The sequence below is a fragment of the Culex pipiens genome, chromosome 3 (genome assembly GCF_016801865.2).
Source record: "Culex pipiens pallens isolate TS chromosome 3, TS_CPP_V2, whole genome shotgun sequence".
In the NCBI taxonomy this organism is placed as follows: Eukaryota; Metazoa; Arthropoda; class Insecta; order Diptera; family Culicidae; genus Culex; species Culex pipiens.
In genome coordinates, this window is record NC_068939.1 from 5,000,785 (window position 1) to 5,017,937 (window position 17,153).

General features: G+C 37.0%; 1 protein-coding gene across 3 annotated transcripts in view; it reads right to left on the reverse strand.

Moving 5' to 3' along the window:
* Positions 1-10,514, reverse strand: part of LOC120424430 (kinesin-like protein KIF13B) — a 59,689-nt gene extending 49,175 nt beyond the window's left edge. For 2 of the 3 annotated variants that reach the window (XM_052709255.1, XM_039588546.2), the window contains exons 1-2: positions 9,442-10,513; positions 770-857 (exon numbers count right to left, since the gene is read on the reverse strand). In XM_052709255.1, coding sequence (XP_052565215.1) covers positions 770-857; positions 9,442-9,493 — 140 coding nt within the window. In that variant the 5' untranslated portion in view covers positions 9,494-10,513. Of the gene's footprint in view, positions 1-769; positions 858-9,441 lie in introns of all 3 variants that reach the window. The other variant, XM_052709254.1, reaches the window with a different exon arrangement.
* Between the last annotated feature and the right edge of the window lie 6,639 nt (positions 10,515-17,153).

The following is a 17,153-nucleotide window of genomic DNA, read 5'->3' on the forward strand; positions in this document are numbered from 1 at the left end:
GGGTAGCGAACTGGTTTCCAGACGAATTTTGAGCGTCCTTACTCAAACTGCCTGGCTTTGCAGGTAGCGCCTCGGCATTCTTTAACTTTTTCAAATCTGCCGATCCTGCTGGTGAGGACCGCCTCTTTTTCTTGCCGTGAGGCATTTTTGCACTTTTTAAGCACTTTTCAGGAGCTAATATCCAGGAGTACCTCACTGATTGGTGGTCCACAAATGAATGACGCCACCGTCGTCATTCGGCTTCGTCCTTCCTGCTTTTGGTTCCGTCGATGACGAGCATAAAAAAGAACGCCACTCCACACTCAAGAGAATGGAAATGAAAATTTTTTCCACCCTCCTTTTGTTTTTCCCACCCACAATTCATAAAAACATCACACACTAACACACTACTCGACATACACACGAGAGCAATAGTGTCGTCGTCGTGGAAAAAGTGCTGAATTATAAGTAGTATGAAACTCTCCGCGGACGAGGGCACAGAATTATAGTGGGTGGGTGGTTTCCCCACCCCCAGTCTTCTTTGTCGGTGCGCGGAAAACGTGCAAAAGCCCTTGAAAAGCCATCCAGGTAGGGTTGAGTCCTTTCGTTGTGAATGTGTTTTTCGTGTGTTTCCACCAATCCACCCACCAGGTGTCCTCCTCCTTGCATCGTAACACAACATCCAGCATGCAATCCTCCCAGGAGTACCTTTTGTTGTCATATTCATCATCAGTCAGTGTGCGCGTTTTCTTGAGTAGTCTTGACGTCTTGTTTTTTTCTTCACACTTACCGTTCCATCTTATCTAATGTGGCAGGATACTTCAAAATCGTCTGGGAATCGTTCATTTCTATCACATTCTCGGTGGCGAGCTCGAGTTCTGCAAAAAAGGAAAAATGACGCGCCTTTTAGTAAAATCAAGATTCATGTATAGGGTAAAAGGAGCTCATTTTGACAGAGTGTTTCAACGGCAGAATCATGTACCGAATTTGTGACCAAAACCCCACCAGCTGGTTCTGTAGAAACGCAACAGCGCAAAAGGAAGTCAGTGGGCTTTTGCTCATTCATCCAACCTCAACCAAGTCTGCAGACTCAACTCAGTTTTTCGCTTCTTTGCGATGGCACTCCAACAGAGAGTCGTTGGCGGTTTCTTCATGTGCGCATAATATTTTAGCACTTTGTTTCTGCTTTATAGCCATCAGAGCGATTTGTTGGCATTTACGCTGGGTGGTGCCTACTATACCAACTTGCTAACTGCTGCTGCTTGTGCTTGGATCGTAATACAAACCAAACTCCCAGTCTATATATAATGTAAGTGGCATTAGATTTGCTCACTTTTGCTGACGCAGAAAATTTTGGCAGTGGAATCAAGTCGAAGTGAACGTAGGAAGCGGTTTGTTTTCGCGGTCTGGTGACGAATTTGGTGGTAAAACTTGTTGGAGCTTTGCAGAATAAGTAAGAACTTGAATGGAAATTTTCAATTAATTTTTGAATTTAAACTCAAATAAAAATCCATGTTTCGCCTCTAGACAAAGTAATTCTGAAACATCTAAAATTTATACGTTTGCACTAAAACCCTTGGACAGAATTATGTATTTGGTTCCGCGTTTCCTTAAAGCTTTTGCTAATTACTGTAAAAATTTGATATTTAAAAAACCCCAAAATATTCAAATTCAAATTCGGTTTTATTGGTGAATAATCAGATACAATAAGTTCTTTTGAGGTACAAAACAGAGTTTTGGTGTTCCTTTCAGCTGTGTTTTACATCATAATCCATTTTGGAACAGTTATTGCTTGTAAATAAAGGTGTTGCCAAGAGTAAGAAAAATTAAGAAAAAAAACTTACTAAAATTGCAAGGGAAAGGGGATAGAAATAGAGAAAGCTTAAAACTAGATCACAGTTTTTTATCCTTTATAGATGTGCTTAATCATCAGCTCCCCGAGGGCCAGAAATTGCTCCGCCTTGTTACGGCAGCTCCGAAACCGCGTCATCATCTCCTCCGCGAGAGCAAAGAACTCCGGCAGGGTGAAGAGATCTTCCCCGGTGACTTCTTGCTGGGCCGCATTGCCGCTACCGGCAGCGACCACGCTGGCAAACGATCGCCCCCAGCCAGGAGGGAACGCTGAATTGTCTGCTGGAACCGTTCGCTGGCCAGCTGCAGGAACGGCTGCACCCGTACTTCGCTGAGGAGGGTGGGACGCTGCTGCTTTCTTCTTCCTCTTTTCCTGCTCCTCGAGGTAGGACTTTCGCGCGACGCATCCGCGGTAATTACCGGTATGGTTACCGCCGCAGTTCGCGCACTTTACGCGCGGCTTGGTTTGTTCTGCGTTTTCCCCCAAGTCCGCCTTTCGTGGCAGTGCGCACACCTCCGAGAGGTGTGACTCACCGCACTTCACGCAGCGGGGCTGGAGGTTGCAGTTCCGCGAGCCGTGGCCGAATTTCTGGCAACGGTGGCATTGCGCTGCGTCCGTCGGATTTTTGGAGTAAAACCGCCAGTTTACCCAAAAACCGTCCAACGCCTTAGTCCGCCGCAGGTCTTGAATTTTGACGGTGCCGCGGTCGAAGTACAACAGGTACAGTGTGTGTGTACCTGTGACGGTTGTCTTCCGCGAGAGGACTTTTATGTCTCGCGGCGTTATTCCGACACCCGAGAGGTGCTCCTTGAGGACGGAGATCGGGCGGTCTTGATACCCCTGCAAGACGATCTTAACAGCGGTCTTCTGCACGGGGTCGAATGTGTAGAATTTGAAGTTTTTACGCTTCATTTTCTCCACAACCAGGTCGAAGTTCTTTTGGTCAAATGTGAACACTTGCACTGACGATTTACCTATTTTGAGGCAGTACACGAGGCCTTCCAGCTGCTCGTCAACATCGTCCGCCAACGTGTCCAAAACGAAAATTGGTGGTGGTCGTCGTTCCTTTGGAGTAATTACTTTTTTTGGCGAAATCACTTTCTTCCGTGCACAACCATCGTCGTCGTCGTCGTCGGTAGTGCTACCGTCGGTGTTGTTGTTGCTTTCCTCGTCACTCAGTCTCGCGAACTTGTTACTGGTGGGAATGTTGGCGGATGTTGAAGCGCCATCGGTCGACGGATTGCCGGAAGTAGCTGAACGGAGCCTTATAGGGCTGCGGCCCTGGACACGGTAATTAGGGTGTAATAACTTGGGGTCAAATCCTTTGGCGCACACACTCCCCGGCGCGATGGCGGTCGACGCGGCGTTGGTTTGTTTACTTTTCTGCACACGGCCGGTAGACGAACTTCGCGGGTTTTTCGAGGGCGCACTCGAACTGCCTCGGCCACGGCCGGCCCTTGGCATGCTGTTGGAGCAAACTCGCGGCTAATCACGGTAAATTACGGCGAAAAATTTCGAAAAAACGATGGAGCACTGAGCACTTGACTGCTGCTTGCACTCGTGCGTACACGGAGGTGAAACCCCAAAATATTTGTGAACAACCTTCAACACTCATACTTTATAGGTTTATAGGAAATTTTGAAAGTTTTTCTAATCACATGATATTTTTGTAGCAAGTCGTTAACACACGATCGCAATTTTTGGTCTCAATTTTAAAATATTATAATACTTGAAAAATTGTACATAATTTTGAGGTATTGGATTTGTACATTATATTTTGATCGAAAAATTGCCATTTCGCATAAATGTCTCATATTGACGCAGTTTGGCTCAAACTCGTGTTAAAAAAAAAACAAAAATAACCAGTACTTTGTTCTAGAAACTGGAGGGAACACAGTTTTTTCGCGAAAAATTAACACGTAACCTTATGTGTGGCACCAATTTGCCTTGCGTCGTCTCAGCTTACTGTTGCATATGATATATTTTTTGCTAACATGGGCATTACATAAAGCTTTTAGGGTTATTTTAAAGAATGCTTAAAAACTAAGTATGTGTGATCAAGAATCAAGAGTCTTTCGTGACATATTTATGACAATTGGAACAAGAACTTATGCAACCAAGGCATTATTTCTGGACAACCTTAAGAAGAAAAAATAGTCATCGCTGCTTTCAAATGTGTCTTATAGGAATTTTTTCAGCTTTCCAATGCTTCAAAGAGCGAAATTTTTCATCGAGAAATTCCTGAGATATAAATTTTTTATGTTTTTTTTGTTTCTTTCATCATTTATTGGATTTAAAAAACAGCATTAATAACAGCTCAGAAAACTTGTCAAATGATGTGTTGTATGTTTCAATTACTCATCAAAATGTGCTAAATAAAACAAGAAACAAGTTTGTAGAACACAGAAAAAAATGATGTTAATATTCATCAAGAAATGGTGACAGATTGCGTGTAAAAAAAATGATGATTTTTTGAGTAATATTGTACTAAAAAATAGGGAATATTAAACCAACCAAATTTTCAACATTCCAAAATTCATTTTTTTTTGCTGTGAAGGTTACAAATCACTAAACATTTTTTAAATTAAGTTTTAACCAATTTTTTGAATATTTAGGTTTATGCAGAAATTAAAATCATAAAACCGAATTAAAATATATGTTTTAGAATAATAAATTGATTATATGATTTAGCTTGGATATAGCTAAAGCTACCAACTGTACGGATTTTTTCCTTACCGTACGGATTTTCGACCTTCTCCGCGGATTTTTAACAGGCCGGAATTTTTGTACGGAATTTTTCGCATAAAACGGATTTGTACGGAATTTTAACAACTTTCTAAAAATTTCATTGCTTTTTAATTGGGCCAAAGCTTTCTCTAATTAGTTATTTTTATTTAACTGTCAGTTTGTTTTTAAAGGGATAACTTGCATAATTTTCTGGGTTTTCCTCAGTTCAAACTTGATAGTCAATGATTGTTCTTTTCAAATTCCTTACAAAACATATTTATTAAATAAAAGATCAAATTTTGGCTTGTGAAAACCTTGTGTTGTGCTTGTATTTATAGGACCTTTCCAATAAAAACACTAGAAATGTTTTCGTGAAAACACTAACAACGATATTATTCGTAAAAGCAAACTTGACATTTCGTAAACTTTTAAACGTTTAACAAACATATTTTTAATTCCCAAATTCCAAACTTATCAAAATAATTCCTTGACAGTTTTTGTTATACCATGGTGTCATATCGGTAAAGTATACGGATTTTGGCTCAGCAAGAGTTGGTAGCCTTATGATATAGCTGATTAAATCGGGTATTGCTGGCTTATTATTAATAAATATCAGATATCCTTAACGAAACATTAAACAGATGTATGGATCCAAACATGTTTTATACTCGAAATTTAACCAAAAAAAACATTGTTGCAAGCTTCAGGAGAAATACCTACTTTTCATGGGTATGAAATGTTTTTTTTTTTTTTGTTTTTTAAGAAAGAAATGATCAAGGAATCAGCAATATTATAAAAGTTTTATAAATTTAATTTTTTTCATGTTTTACAAATACTTTGATTTTTGTTCAAATAGTTTGAAATGGAAGTTTCTGTTTGAATTTTTTTTTTTTGGGTTTAATAATATTATATTTTTGTTTGAACATAAATGAAATGTACAAATAAAATGTATAAATAAACACCGTCAAAGGTGTTTTCAACATTTTAAGTTAGAACAAACGAATTTTATTGCTACTTTTAAATGCATTTTTAACAATAAAACATTTTATAAAATTTTAACTTTATTTTATATTTATGAAAATATAACTTTTGAAGCTTCTAACAGTAATTTCTAGTCTATTTTCGATTTCAAATCATGTCTTGTATCCATTTTCTTGATATAGATTTGCTTAAGAAATGCAAGGTTTAAGATTATTTCAATATATTCATTCATTTATACTTTTCGTACACCTGAGTGTAGTACCGAAATTCAAAACCCTAACTTTAACTTACTAACGTTTCACATGCGCGCACTTCTCTTTCAAGACTGACAAAATGAAAGAAAAACAAATCAAGTGGCAAGGTCGCAGTCCCGCAGATTGAACCTTTCACAGCTTTCATGCTGTTTTGCATTGAATAAAATATGCTGGTTCCCAGCATGCCTGCAGTAGCATACACTTCCGCTGGCTGCTCGTTGCATTCTGCCGTTGCACTTCTATCGATTTTCATCGAAAAAAATACATTCCCCCAGTTCTTCGCAGAACTCATTCGCTGAAGCCTTTCTGGCTGTCTCGACTGTCATCTGGCCATCAATCGGCGATGCACTTCTGCTCTCTTTGCACACTGTTTTTGCTTTCATCATCTCAACCAGCAGCAGCAGCAGTTCAGTCGCTTTGGCAATGCTCTTTGTTTTCGATGGCATCAAATGCGCGCTGTATTACACTTTGATGCAGTCATAATTGTACCCCAGCGGATTATTGGTGTTCGTCAGCGCCACAGCCGTGGTTGGTCCGCGTCGTCGTCAGTACACAGTAGAAGAGACAGCTTCCGCTTTGCGCTTTGCATTAGTTCGCTTTTCATCAATAAACTTTTGCTCTCTTGCTGTTCCAGTGTGCTCATTATTTAGGAGAGGTTGTCAAATGTTTTGGCTGACGACGATGTCAATAATAGATTTTGATGTTTTGAGGTTTTTCAACATAAATAAGTTTGCGACTGTGATTCTCTTTCAACATTAAGTGAGTCAGCTACTTTCAACATCTAATGATTTTAACCTGGTGATTTATGCACGGATAGTAATATCCGGATAACGGATATCCCGAATTCGGATAACTCTATGTTTTCTTATTACTTTTATGTGTGGCTTTATGATCTTTTCAATAACCTTATGAAGGGATTCAGAAAATATGTCCATGTCCAGACTTCTTTTAAGATCTGTTACCTTGGCGTCCAATTTTATATATCTGAATTAACCCGTCCAAAAGTCCCTTAAACAATTTTTGATTTCAAAAAACATTGAGAAGGGACCATCCATAAACCACGTGGACACTTTAGGGGGGGGGGGGGTATTGCGATTGTCCACGATCCATACAAAAAAGTTTTTTTTTGTATGGACAATTGTCCACGAAGGGGGGGGGGGGGGGGTAAGAGATTCCCAAAAAGTGTCCACGTGGTTTATGGATGGTCCCGAAGAGGAATTCTTAAATTTTCTCAAAAAAATTACGTGATCAGTTATTATATGACTTTGTCATTTAAAAAAATCTATTTTTTGGCTAACAATCGTTGAATAATACCCCATTCACATGGGCTCCTTATATTTAGTTCTAAAAATGTAAAAAAGGTTTTAACTCATACAACTTTGATAGCGGAGGTTTTAAAATCGGTTATAACCGGCTATAAGAAGCCCGTGTGGGGTATAGTACTGGAATTATAATTATAAAAAAAATGTTAAGAACTTTTTGTTTTTTTTTTTTTGCGATAACCTTGATAGGTATTTGCTAGTATGGACCCTTTGAATTACTTCGGATAACTGAGTCACATTTATCCTCCAAGATGGCGCCCAAAATATCGAAATTGACTTATATTGGTTACCGCAAACCGAATTAAGATTTATAGCAAAAAGAAAAATACGGATAAAATACAAACGGTATGGAACCATACTGAGTTTGAATTTGAAAAGTTTTAAAATTTAGTTAACTATAATTATGAAAACATTGATAAATAGGATTATTTATATACTTTCAAAGTGTTATGTTTTTTTTTTCAATGAAAATTAGTTCGCATCAGAAAACGGACAGATTAATCAGATTCTTCGGATAACTTTACACTATGGACAGTTATATTAGTTTCTAAGTTACAAGTTTTAAGTGTTATTGAAACATAGTTCAAAAATATCTTTAGATTTACAATAATTTTCATTAGAACAAGTTTCTTAGTAAATATTGAAAATAGGTATATGAATCATGATTTGATATGATTTTGATGGCAACATAAATTGAGATTTTCATGAAATAATCAATTTTTAATGAAGGTTTATTAAACTTTTTTTTCTTAACCTCAAATGTATATACATTTTATTGCAAGTTAATAAAACTTCGCTTGAAAAAACATTTCTAGAGTTCTTTTGAAAAAGTTTTATCTCTCTTTACCTCTGGATTTAATTGTAATTTATTTCAAAAGAAACATTTAAGGTAACTATAAGAATGGTCAATGTGACGTAATCAATTCAATTTGCTCACTTTTAGGGGGATTTTTTTTCAATCAATATTAAAAAAAAGCTTTTTAGGCAAAAAAACGACATGGACAAAGTGTGTGGTCTACCCCAGTACATGTTTTAAAAATGTAAAATCTTTAGAAAAGTCATACTGTTTTAATAATATTTAAAAAAAAACTTAACATTGAAAACTTTGTTTTAGAAATTCTCATTTAAAATCCTTACTTTTTTTCAATCAGACAAAAATTTCAATTCAAAATTTGTTAAAAGTTAAACATTTCATTGAAAATGCAAAAAAAAAGTCAAACCCTATTGCTAATAATGGAAATTTTCATTTAAAAATCTTGTACAATCGATTGCTAACCACACATCAAAAACTGACGCAACACTCTAGAAAAAAAAAACAATATTTTCCAGAATTTATTGATATTTTGAAGAATTGGGACAAAAAAATAAGTTGAGTGCAAGAGTACAACCAGGAAATTCGAAAGTTGCAAATAATAGTATTTGTAACCTTATATTAAATCATGTTTCGCAATGTGCGACTGTTGGAAAAATTTATACAATTATTATTTGGTGTGTATTGACCAAATTGATTTTGAAAGTCTGAAGCAAAAATAGATATGTTTAAACTGCTCCTCCGAATTATTTGATAATTGGGGCTAATCGGGACTACAGTCTAAATAGGGACATCACATTTTAGAGCACGTAAGAGCTTCAAATTTGGAAATGAATGTATTTGTTGTTTTAAGTCTGGTCTAACCAAAACCTCTCAACAATATCAAAACATTAGGCTGCAACATTGCTTAAACTACTGTCCCAATTTGCTCCATTTGTCCCGATTAACCCCAGATAACAGTACAGTTTATATTTTGCCAGTAAATAACATTGGTAATTATAGCGCAAAAGGCGTTTCTTGAGTAGAAGTTAGTACTTGAAGACTGGTTCGGTCAGCTGTGCTTTAACATAGATTACATGTATTTTATCGAATATCGTGAATATCCTCGAATTTTCCCCCAAATTCCCTTCACTTAAAACAAAACTCAGCTCCCCTAAAACACAGTGAGCGCGAACTGCTGCCCCACAATAATTGTGAGCTTTTTGCACCACCGCAGCAGCAGCAGCAACCGAGTCGAGGGGGTTTCGCCTTAATTGAGAAGGTCAAACGCGCTGGCCGATTTCGTGTGTATATTTTGCTGCTGATCTCTCTTTTTCGCGTGAGTGATTATTTGGCCATCGCCGGCCTGCGAGTATGGGGTGAGCTTTTTTGGGGGGGAGCAGAGCGAAATATTGAAATTCGATCGCGCTGCCTAGTTCGGGAACACACTATCAATGGGAGCTCCACAAAGGATGACTAATCCATTCACAGGCACACCATATTTCCTGATATGGTCAGCAGGGTTGTGGGACTTACCTCGTCGGTTGAAGGGTCGAACCCGCACCGCGACTTTGATTTTGTCCGACATTTTCGATGGTTGTGTTGTGTTTGGGGGACTCTTTAATCCTCGAGAACGAAATTGCGTGATTAACACATTAATCTAACCAATTTTCTTCTTTCTTCCTTCGGCTGTGTAGGGTGTAGGACTATTATAACTAATAGCAAAACAACAAACACTCAATCACGAACATTGCCTGCTCTTGCACACACTTCGAGCAGTGCTGTGGTGAGGATTGGAAATTTTCTCGAGCAAAAATCCTTCAACACTCGTCGGCGATGACTTCAGGGAGGTTGGACGGGGTGGGTTCCACCTCTTTATGCACTTGTTTTTCTTCGTGCTGACTCACACACCAGCACACGTAATCACGCACACATACAAACACACTCTTTTTCCTTACATGTATTGGACTCACTTGATTTATTGGTGTGTGCAATACAGAAATTTTAATAACAATAAAGGAGGAAAAAAACCCTCGCGGCTCAGCACAATGAAATTTGGCCTGATGTGTTTGAACCTTGAATGACGGATTGTATGAATGAATTACACACTCGCCCACGCACACAACAAGCTCCAACTTTAACCAGATCGTATCCTCCTTCAAGGATCACTTTCAACTTCTTCCTTCTCGTCGTCCTCGCCGAGATCTCAGCAGGCTCAGCACAACACAGCACACACTTTACACTCTCCAGCGACGTCGAAGGCTGCTCGCCATCTTGATTTTTGGGGCTGATTTTTTTCCGCTGTGTCCTTTGAGCCACCTCCTGGCAACACTCCCGACCCGAGCGTGTGTGTGTGTGTGCTTGTGTCCCACCAAGGACCAAGGATTTTCCACGTGAAATTCCGATGCACACTACGAACGCCGTCGCTGATTCAGCGTTTTCATCGCCTCGTCGAAGTCACTGATCGCGGTCAGTTCGCACTATTTTGCAAGCCAATTGTTTGCAATGCTTTGCTCCGTGAGCAAAGGTTAAAACCCGACAAAAAACGCGTACCACTTTTTTTTCGCAGGAGGTCGATTCGGGGTACCTGTCCTGGCCGTCGCGAGAGTAGAATTAACACAGCAGTCCAGTGCTGACTTTTGCTGGAGCGGAGCCTGATGTTTCAATGAAGCAAACGTCAAAAAATTTCGCGAGAGAGAAATGAGAATGACAGCTGGAGAGAGGAGGTGCGCTGAATGAGCGATTCGTGGGAGTGTGGTTGTGAGCGCATGAATGAACGGTACAGTGGAGTAAGAGAGATAGCGGGTTCGGTTTGTTTACTACTTTACTACGAGTGCCGTTGTGTGCGTGGTGCTGGAGAAGCACAGTGGGTGGTGTGATGGTGCACAAACCTTGCTGTCACGTGGTGATGACAAGTCGAATGAATGGATGTCTCTGAAGGGGTGGAAATTTCATTGATGTTTCATAATAAGTTTAGGGTGACCCTCGCTCAATTTATTTTCTTTAATATTTGTTATTGGTTTTAAAGGTTACAATCTTCTTATCTTCATTTTTTAAGAAAATACAACAAAAATGATCATTAAATAAATCATAAAATTGCAATGAAAAAGGGTTAGGTCTACAGCAATAAATATTCCATTTGAAAAGAGCGAAATAAAGTTCTCCAAAAAATCAAACCATCCACATTAACGACCCCCGGGTCTTTTGTGGTCTCTATTGCAAGTTTCTGCTCGAACCTAGGAGTCCGAAGGCTTGAATGGGGAGAGCACCCAAACCTCTTTCTACTCCAAGGAACCTTCCACCCCAGTGTTTGAACTGACGACCTTTGGATTGAGAGTCCAACCGCCGCCAGCGATTCCACCGGAGTAGGCTTGGTTTGGTGTGTTGTTTGTACTTATGGCATGGAGACGACTCCTACACCTGGAATGACTTAACGGCCTAACAACCAAGGCCGGGACCGACATTTCGACGCCAACATTTCAAAAAGCATCATGTACAAACCATGCGTTTTGAGAAAAACGCATTTGAATGTTGAGCATCCATTTTCAATTCCCATTTTAATGTAAAAGCAAAATAAGATGTTCTAATGATAACAAACGATGAAAAACGTTGCTTTTATTGATACTTGATCATCCAAATTCAATAAAACATTATTTCCGTAATTTTATTTGAGAAAAACAAACATAACTTCTTTTGAAATCACCAACGTCTATATCTCGGATTAGTTTTCAAAAAGCCGTAAGAGCCATTGGTAAACAAAGTCCTTTTTGCATCGGTATTCGACCTACTTACGAAAAACCAATATCAAAAATGCTTGAGATTGTTCATCTACACGTCCTTCAAGTGCCCCAAACTAAAAATAAATGAAATTTTGTTTAATATAGGAGAAAACCGAAAATTAGTGTCAGAGGTCACGGTGGGCCTTACGGCTTTTTGAAAACTCACCCGAGATATCACCCTGCTGTCATTGAGGGGGAAGTTTTGTTATGATTCGTTTTTCTTCGCCGAATGTACATGGCGCTTTGTTCATGTTGCTTTTTTTTTTCGTCACGAGGTTTATGTAGTCTTTTGTTTGACAGGTTGACAGGGCTATATAAACAGGCATTGCTGATGGCAGAGATTTTGTTTATGTTACTTTATTTAAAATAATGATTAAACAGACTTTACTGAAGTAACTTTTGCTCATTTTTGGTGGAGAGGTAGCTTATTAGGAGTACTTTCAGAATATGCAATAACTCAGAAAGTGTCAAAATGTACATGATGCCTTTTGAAATGTTACCGTCGATTTTACTTCCTCATCCGATGGAAGGTTGGAGCAGATGGGAATCGAACCCAGAATCATCCGCTTACAAAGCGAACAGCGTAACCATTCGGCCACGCACTGCCACAGTTCTCCAATCGGGCTCAAAATTTGTCTTGGGTTTCCTTGGCCAAAATAATTTTTAGACCCGTATTTTTTTTTTTTTTTGCAGTCAGGGTTGGCTAGGGTGGTCCCAAATTCGGCAATTTTCGCCAATTTTCGCATAAACCACATTTTTCAAACAAATCATTATCCCGAGCCGTTTCAACCGATTTTAGCTGTTTTTGACTTAAACACACGGTGATTAGTTTGCCTTTAAAGGAAAAATAATTTGAGATCCAAAAAATCAGCCAAACATTTGAAAAGGTCGCAAGAAAACTGTCGTTTTTACTATGTCTGTACCAAAGGGCCAATGTCTGAAAATATATTTTATCGGATTCATCAGAAAATTTTACATAATATGTCAAAAGTTTGGAAATGTCGATCCATACGTTCCCGAGATATGATTTTTTTAAATAAAAACTGAGTTTTTTTATGCGCCACGCTGCACTACAGTAACTTTAAAAAAAGGGTATCAAAAGTTGCGTCAATTACGAAAATTTTGGTACCCAAAAAAGTATAGGTCATCGCTGAAATTTTAAAGTTATCGCAGTTTTAGTGAAAAGTTGATTTTTCTCGTTTCCGTCATTTTCCTGTTTTTGCGCGTGGCGCATCGAAAATTCAGTATTTATTGTCAAAAAATCATATCTCGGGAACGTAAAGATCAACATCTTACATTTTTTTAAATGTGTGGTGAAATTTCCCGAGGATTCCGATGAAAGTATTCCAGACACGATCAAAACGCAATTTAAAGTTTTCATATGACTTTTTAAAATGTTTGACTTTTTTTTGGATCTCATATTATTTTTCCCTTTCTTTCCTTACCTTTCAATTGCGTCCAAGAAAGCTAACATCGCATCGGTTGAAATGGTACGGAGCTATGATTTTTGTTTAATGTGGTTTTTTGCGAAAATTGTTGTCTTATTTTTTATTGTTGAGCTTTAGTGTGACCTCTAAACTTATCTAAGGTGAATAAGAATTTTTACCTCCAAGATGGCGGCCAAAATGGCGGTGATGAAATATTGAAAAAAAAAAGCATTTTTAATATTGATACGCAACCAACCGTTCAAATTCAACTAAAATGGGGTCGCAAAACTCGAATTTGATGTTGAAAGTAAAAAAAAAAAATAGAAAACATATCTAGAGTTTTTTTTTATTAGGTCCTATAAACATATGAAAGACAATAGTTTATTGGTCCTTTTCAAAAAAAACTCTGGATATTTTTGTTCGTGATTTGATTATCCGAAGTCCCATACAAACATTTGGATAATCAAATTTCGGATAATCGAATTTCGGATAATCAAAACTTCGGATAATCGAGTCTGGAGTTTGAGAACGATTGGTTCAGTCCTCACTCTGCGCAAAGCGATTCAATTTTCCATATATGTTTGTATGGGATTCTTTTTGCCTTCCTCACCTCAATAGGAAAGGCTATAAAATCAATCGAAAAGCGAACTTCTTAATTTGACCTACTAGACCCACCTTACGTATACATATCGACTCAGAATCAAATTCTGAGCAAATGTCTGTGTGTGTGGTGGGATGCAGAAAAAAAATTGCCACTCGATTATCTCGGGACTGTATTAACCGATTTGGTCTGTTTTAATTGTCGTGATTGAGGACTTTCTTTTATAATAGGTATATTCCCGTACTGCAGAATTCTGCAATTCTGCACAAAAACGGCAGCAGAGCGTTCCCGTACTTTTCTGCAACAAAAGTAACTTTTCTCTCAGGTAGAACTTCTGCAGTGAGAGAGGTAGAAGTTGCAGCAAAACCGTTCCCGTACTTTTCTGCAAGCTCTCTCTTCTCTTTCTTGTTGAAAAGTTACTGCAATTTGGTGTGATGGATGTTGAGTACACGCTTACGTAAAATTTGCAAGTTGGGTGAAATCATCAATTTAATTATTAGTTGCAATAAACTTTATGTTTTATTATTACTAAATTAAAGTAGTCTTTTTGAAGGGAAGTTTGTATATTTTGAATTAATGAATTTTTGGGGTAGTTTTTCTAATGTCTGTTTTTAATGAGAACGGTATCAGGCTTAGTTCTTTATGATATAGCGATTTTTTAGTGTTAATATTTTAACCTGACAAAAAAAAGATAGCTAAAGTCAGTATTACAGCACGGCTAATACCTCAACAAAAAAAATATTATAATAACAGATTGTTTCAAAAATCTTTTAAAAGACACATTTATTTTGTGTTTAATAATTTCAAATAAATATTTGTTTAGAAATAATTTTTGATCTTCAATTGATTGTGAAAAGACTAAATATGTTTGTTTAAATAATAGGTAAATTTAATTGGCAAATAATTCATTGTACCTTTAACGGTGCTACCAATTTGTATTCTTATATGAACCAAAAAAATTTGATGTAGTTTTGTCGAATTCTTCTATTTTAAGAAATTTAAATTCTAAAATTCGGAAATTTTTAAATGCCGCCATCTTGAATCATAAAAAGTACAATTTTTTATTGGAGTCATATTTTAGGTTAGAAGCTCAGATTAGAGGTTTTAGAGGTTGGAAATTTTGACAAGTTCTTCGGAAAATAGAGTACTAACTGTTTCTATTTTTTTTAATATCTGAATTTTAAAATTTTTGATTCACAGAATTTTAAAACATTACTTATTTTTGAAATTTTTTAGCAGCCTTTTTTTTTTTTAATTGTAGCTTTTGAATTTTTGGTGTTCTGGACTCTGAAATATTCAAACTTTTGATTTTTTTATTCAGAATTTCAAAATATAAGAATTTTTAAGTTTAGGAACTTTTAAGTTTAATTTGAATTTTTAAAATTATGATTTTTTTTTGATATTTTGAACATTTTGATATATTTATTTTTTAATTATTTGTATTTTTCAAGCTTTGAACGAGGCTTTGAATTTGTGTTTTATTTTTTTTCTGATATAAATATTTGCATTTTTAAATTTCTCAAATATCAGATTTTTTTTATGTTTCTCAATTTGAAAATATAAGTTTTTTGTAAATATTTTTAATCATGAATTTCTAAATGTCTAGATTTCTAATTTTATGATTTTGTGATTCACTTATTTTTTAAAATTTGTCAATTTCGCTGCATCACCGTTGTTCTTCTATGTGACATCCATTTATAATTTATTTATGGTTTCCTGAATAATCTTTTAAACATTTTGCTATTAAAACGTGTATTTATGGTACGTGTTTGTCATTTTTTAATTATTTTTGTAAAACGTACCTGCAACCCTCACTATTTTTTTACCTAATGTAAAAGTTTTGAATAATTTTTAATGTATAATTTCTACCTAAGCATAATTTATTTCTAGTTACCTAATAAATGGTACATGCTTTTAAATAAAATATTAAGTTGAATAAAAAAATAATGCCCCCGTTCTAGAGGCAAACTCCTTTCAATTACTGTTTTTCTCAATCCCCTCGTCAATCCCTCTATTTTAATTTTTTGAAATAATTAAATAACTTTCATACCCAATTTGAGTAAATCCATTCAACTGTGTACAATATTGCAGAAAAAGTACTGGAACGCGCTACCCAGGCAAAATAGTTGCTGCTTCTCTCCTTGCAGAACTTCTGCAAAAGAGAGAGATGAAGAGAGCGAGTTGAAAAGTACGGGAACGTGCTGCAAAAAAGTGACTTATGCGGGCTGAAGAAATCTGCAGAAGCTGCAGAAATTCTGCAATTCTGCAAGTACGGGAATAGACCTAATGAAAACACAGATATTTTGCAATTAACAAACAACACGTCTTATTCCACACAAATTAACCACAAAACTGATTTGACAATCTTCATTCTCTCTTTCGCCGGCCGCGAGCATCTCGTTGTTTTCTCGCTCGTTGTTCTCTCTCGCAGCTCGCTAGTGCGCTCTCGCACTCAATCCGCAATCAGCTAACAAGGCAATATTCATGAAGGTGCGCACTTTTTGTTGCGCTCTAAACTCTTATTTATGAATCTTATAATAAATACTCATTTAATAATTCATTACATATTCAATCCAGCAACCCATAATCCCTACATTAATCTCATTCGATTCGTCTTAGTGTCCCATAAATCGCTATAGAAAATTATAAAGTTTAGTTAAGTACTTCAAAAGTTATGCTAAAAAATCGATTTTAGCAAAAGTCCGGAAGATTGTAAAAAGGGTTTTGTAAATAACCCCGTCATGTTATACATTTTTAGAAGGGTATTCGAAAGACCTTTTCAACGAGTTCAAAAGATTGAAGATCTGACAACCCTATCAAAAGTTATAAGCACATAAGTGCCCTGAATTATGAAGATCTGACTATCCAATCTGATGGTATGAATAATGAATCAAGTTGATAGAACACTGAAAGGTCCACCCTTTTGTATCTATTTTGAATAGCATTACCCTCTTAATGTGAGGAAGGCACCAATCACCTAAGGGTGGATTAGGCAAAGTTTTTTATTTAAATTTTGGTATTTAACGTAGATTTTTTAAATCTCAACATAAAAAAAGATTTTCCCCATACTAAAGGTAAGAACAAGATTGTCCGTCAGGCCTGAACGCAAACGCAAAATTTTGCGCCTGTCATCATAGCCTGCCAGTCATCGACCATTGAACAAAGCAACCCCTGTAGATTGTTCGACTGACAGTTGATGGAAAAATCGAACTGGCACAGCGTTCTGCGTTCGTCACTGCGTCGAACGGACAATCTTGTTCTTAGCTTAATTCCCATACAAAATTGAACAGCTTTGCGCAAAGTGGGGACTTTACCAATCGTTCCCAAACTTTAGGGAGTTGTTTAGGACCCCAAAAGGAACTGAAAAGTTGCTGTGCACACTAAATTTGGACAACTTTTTTTTCCATGCAACCACTAATGTAACACCTGCAAAACTCGTTT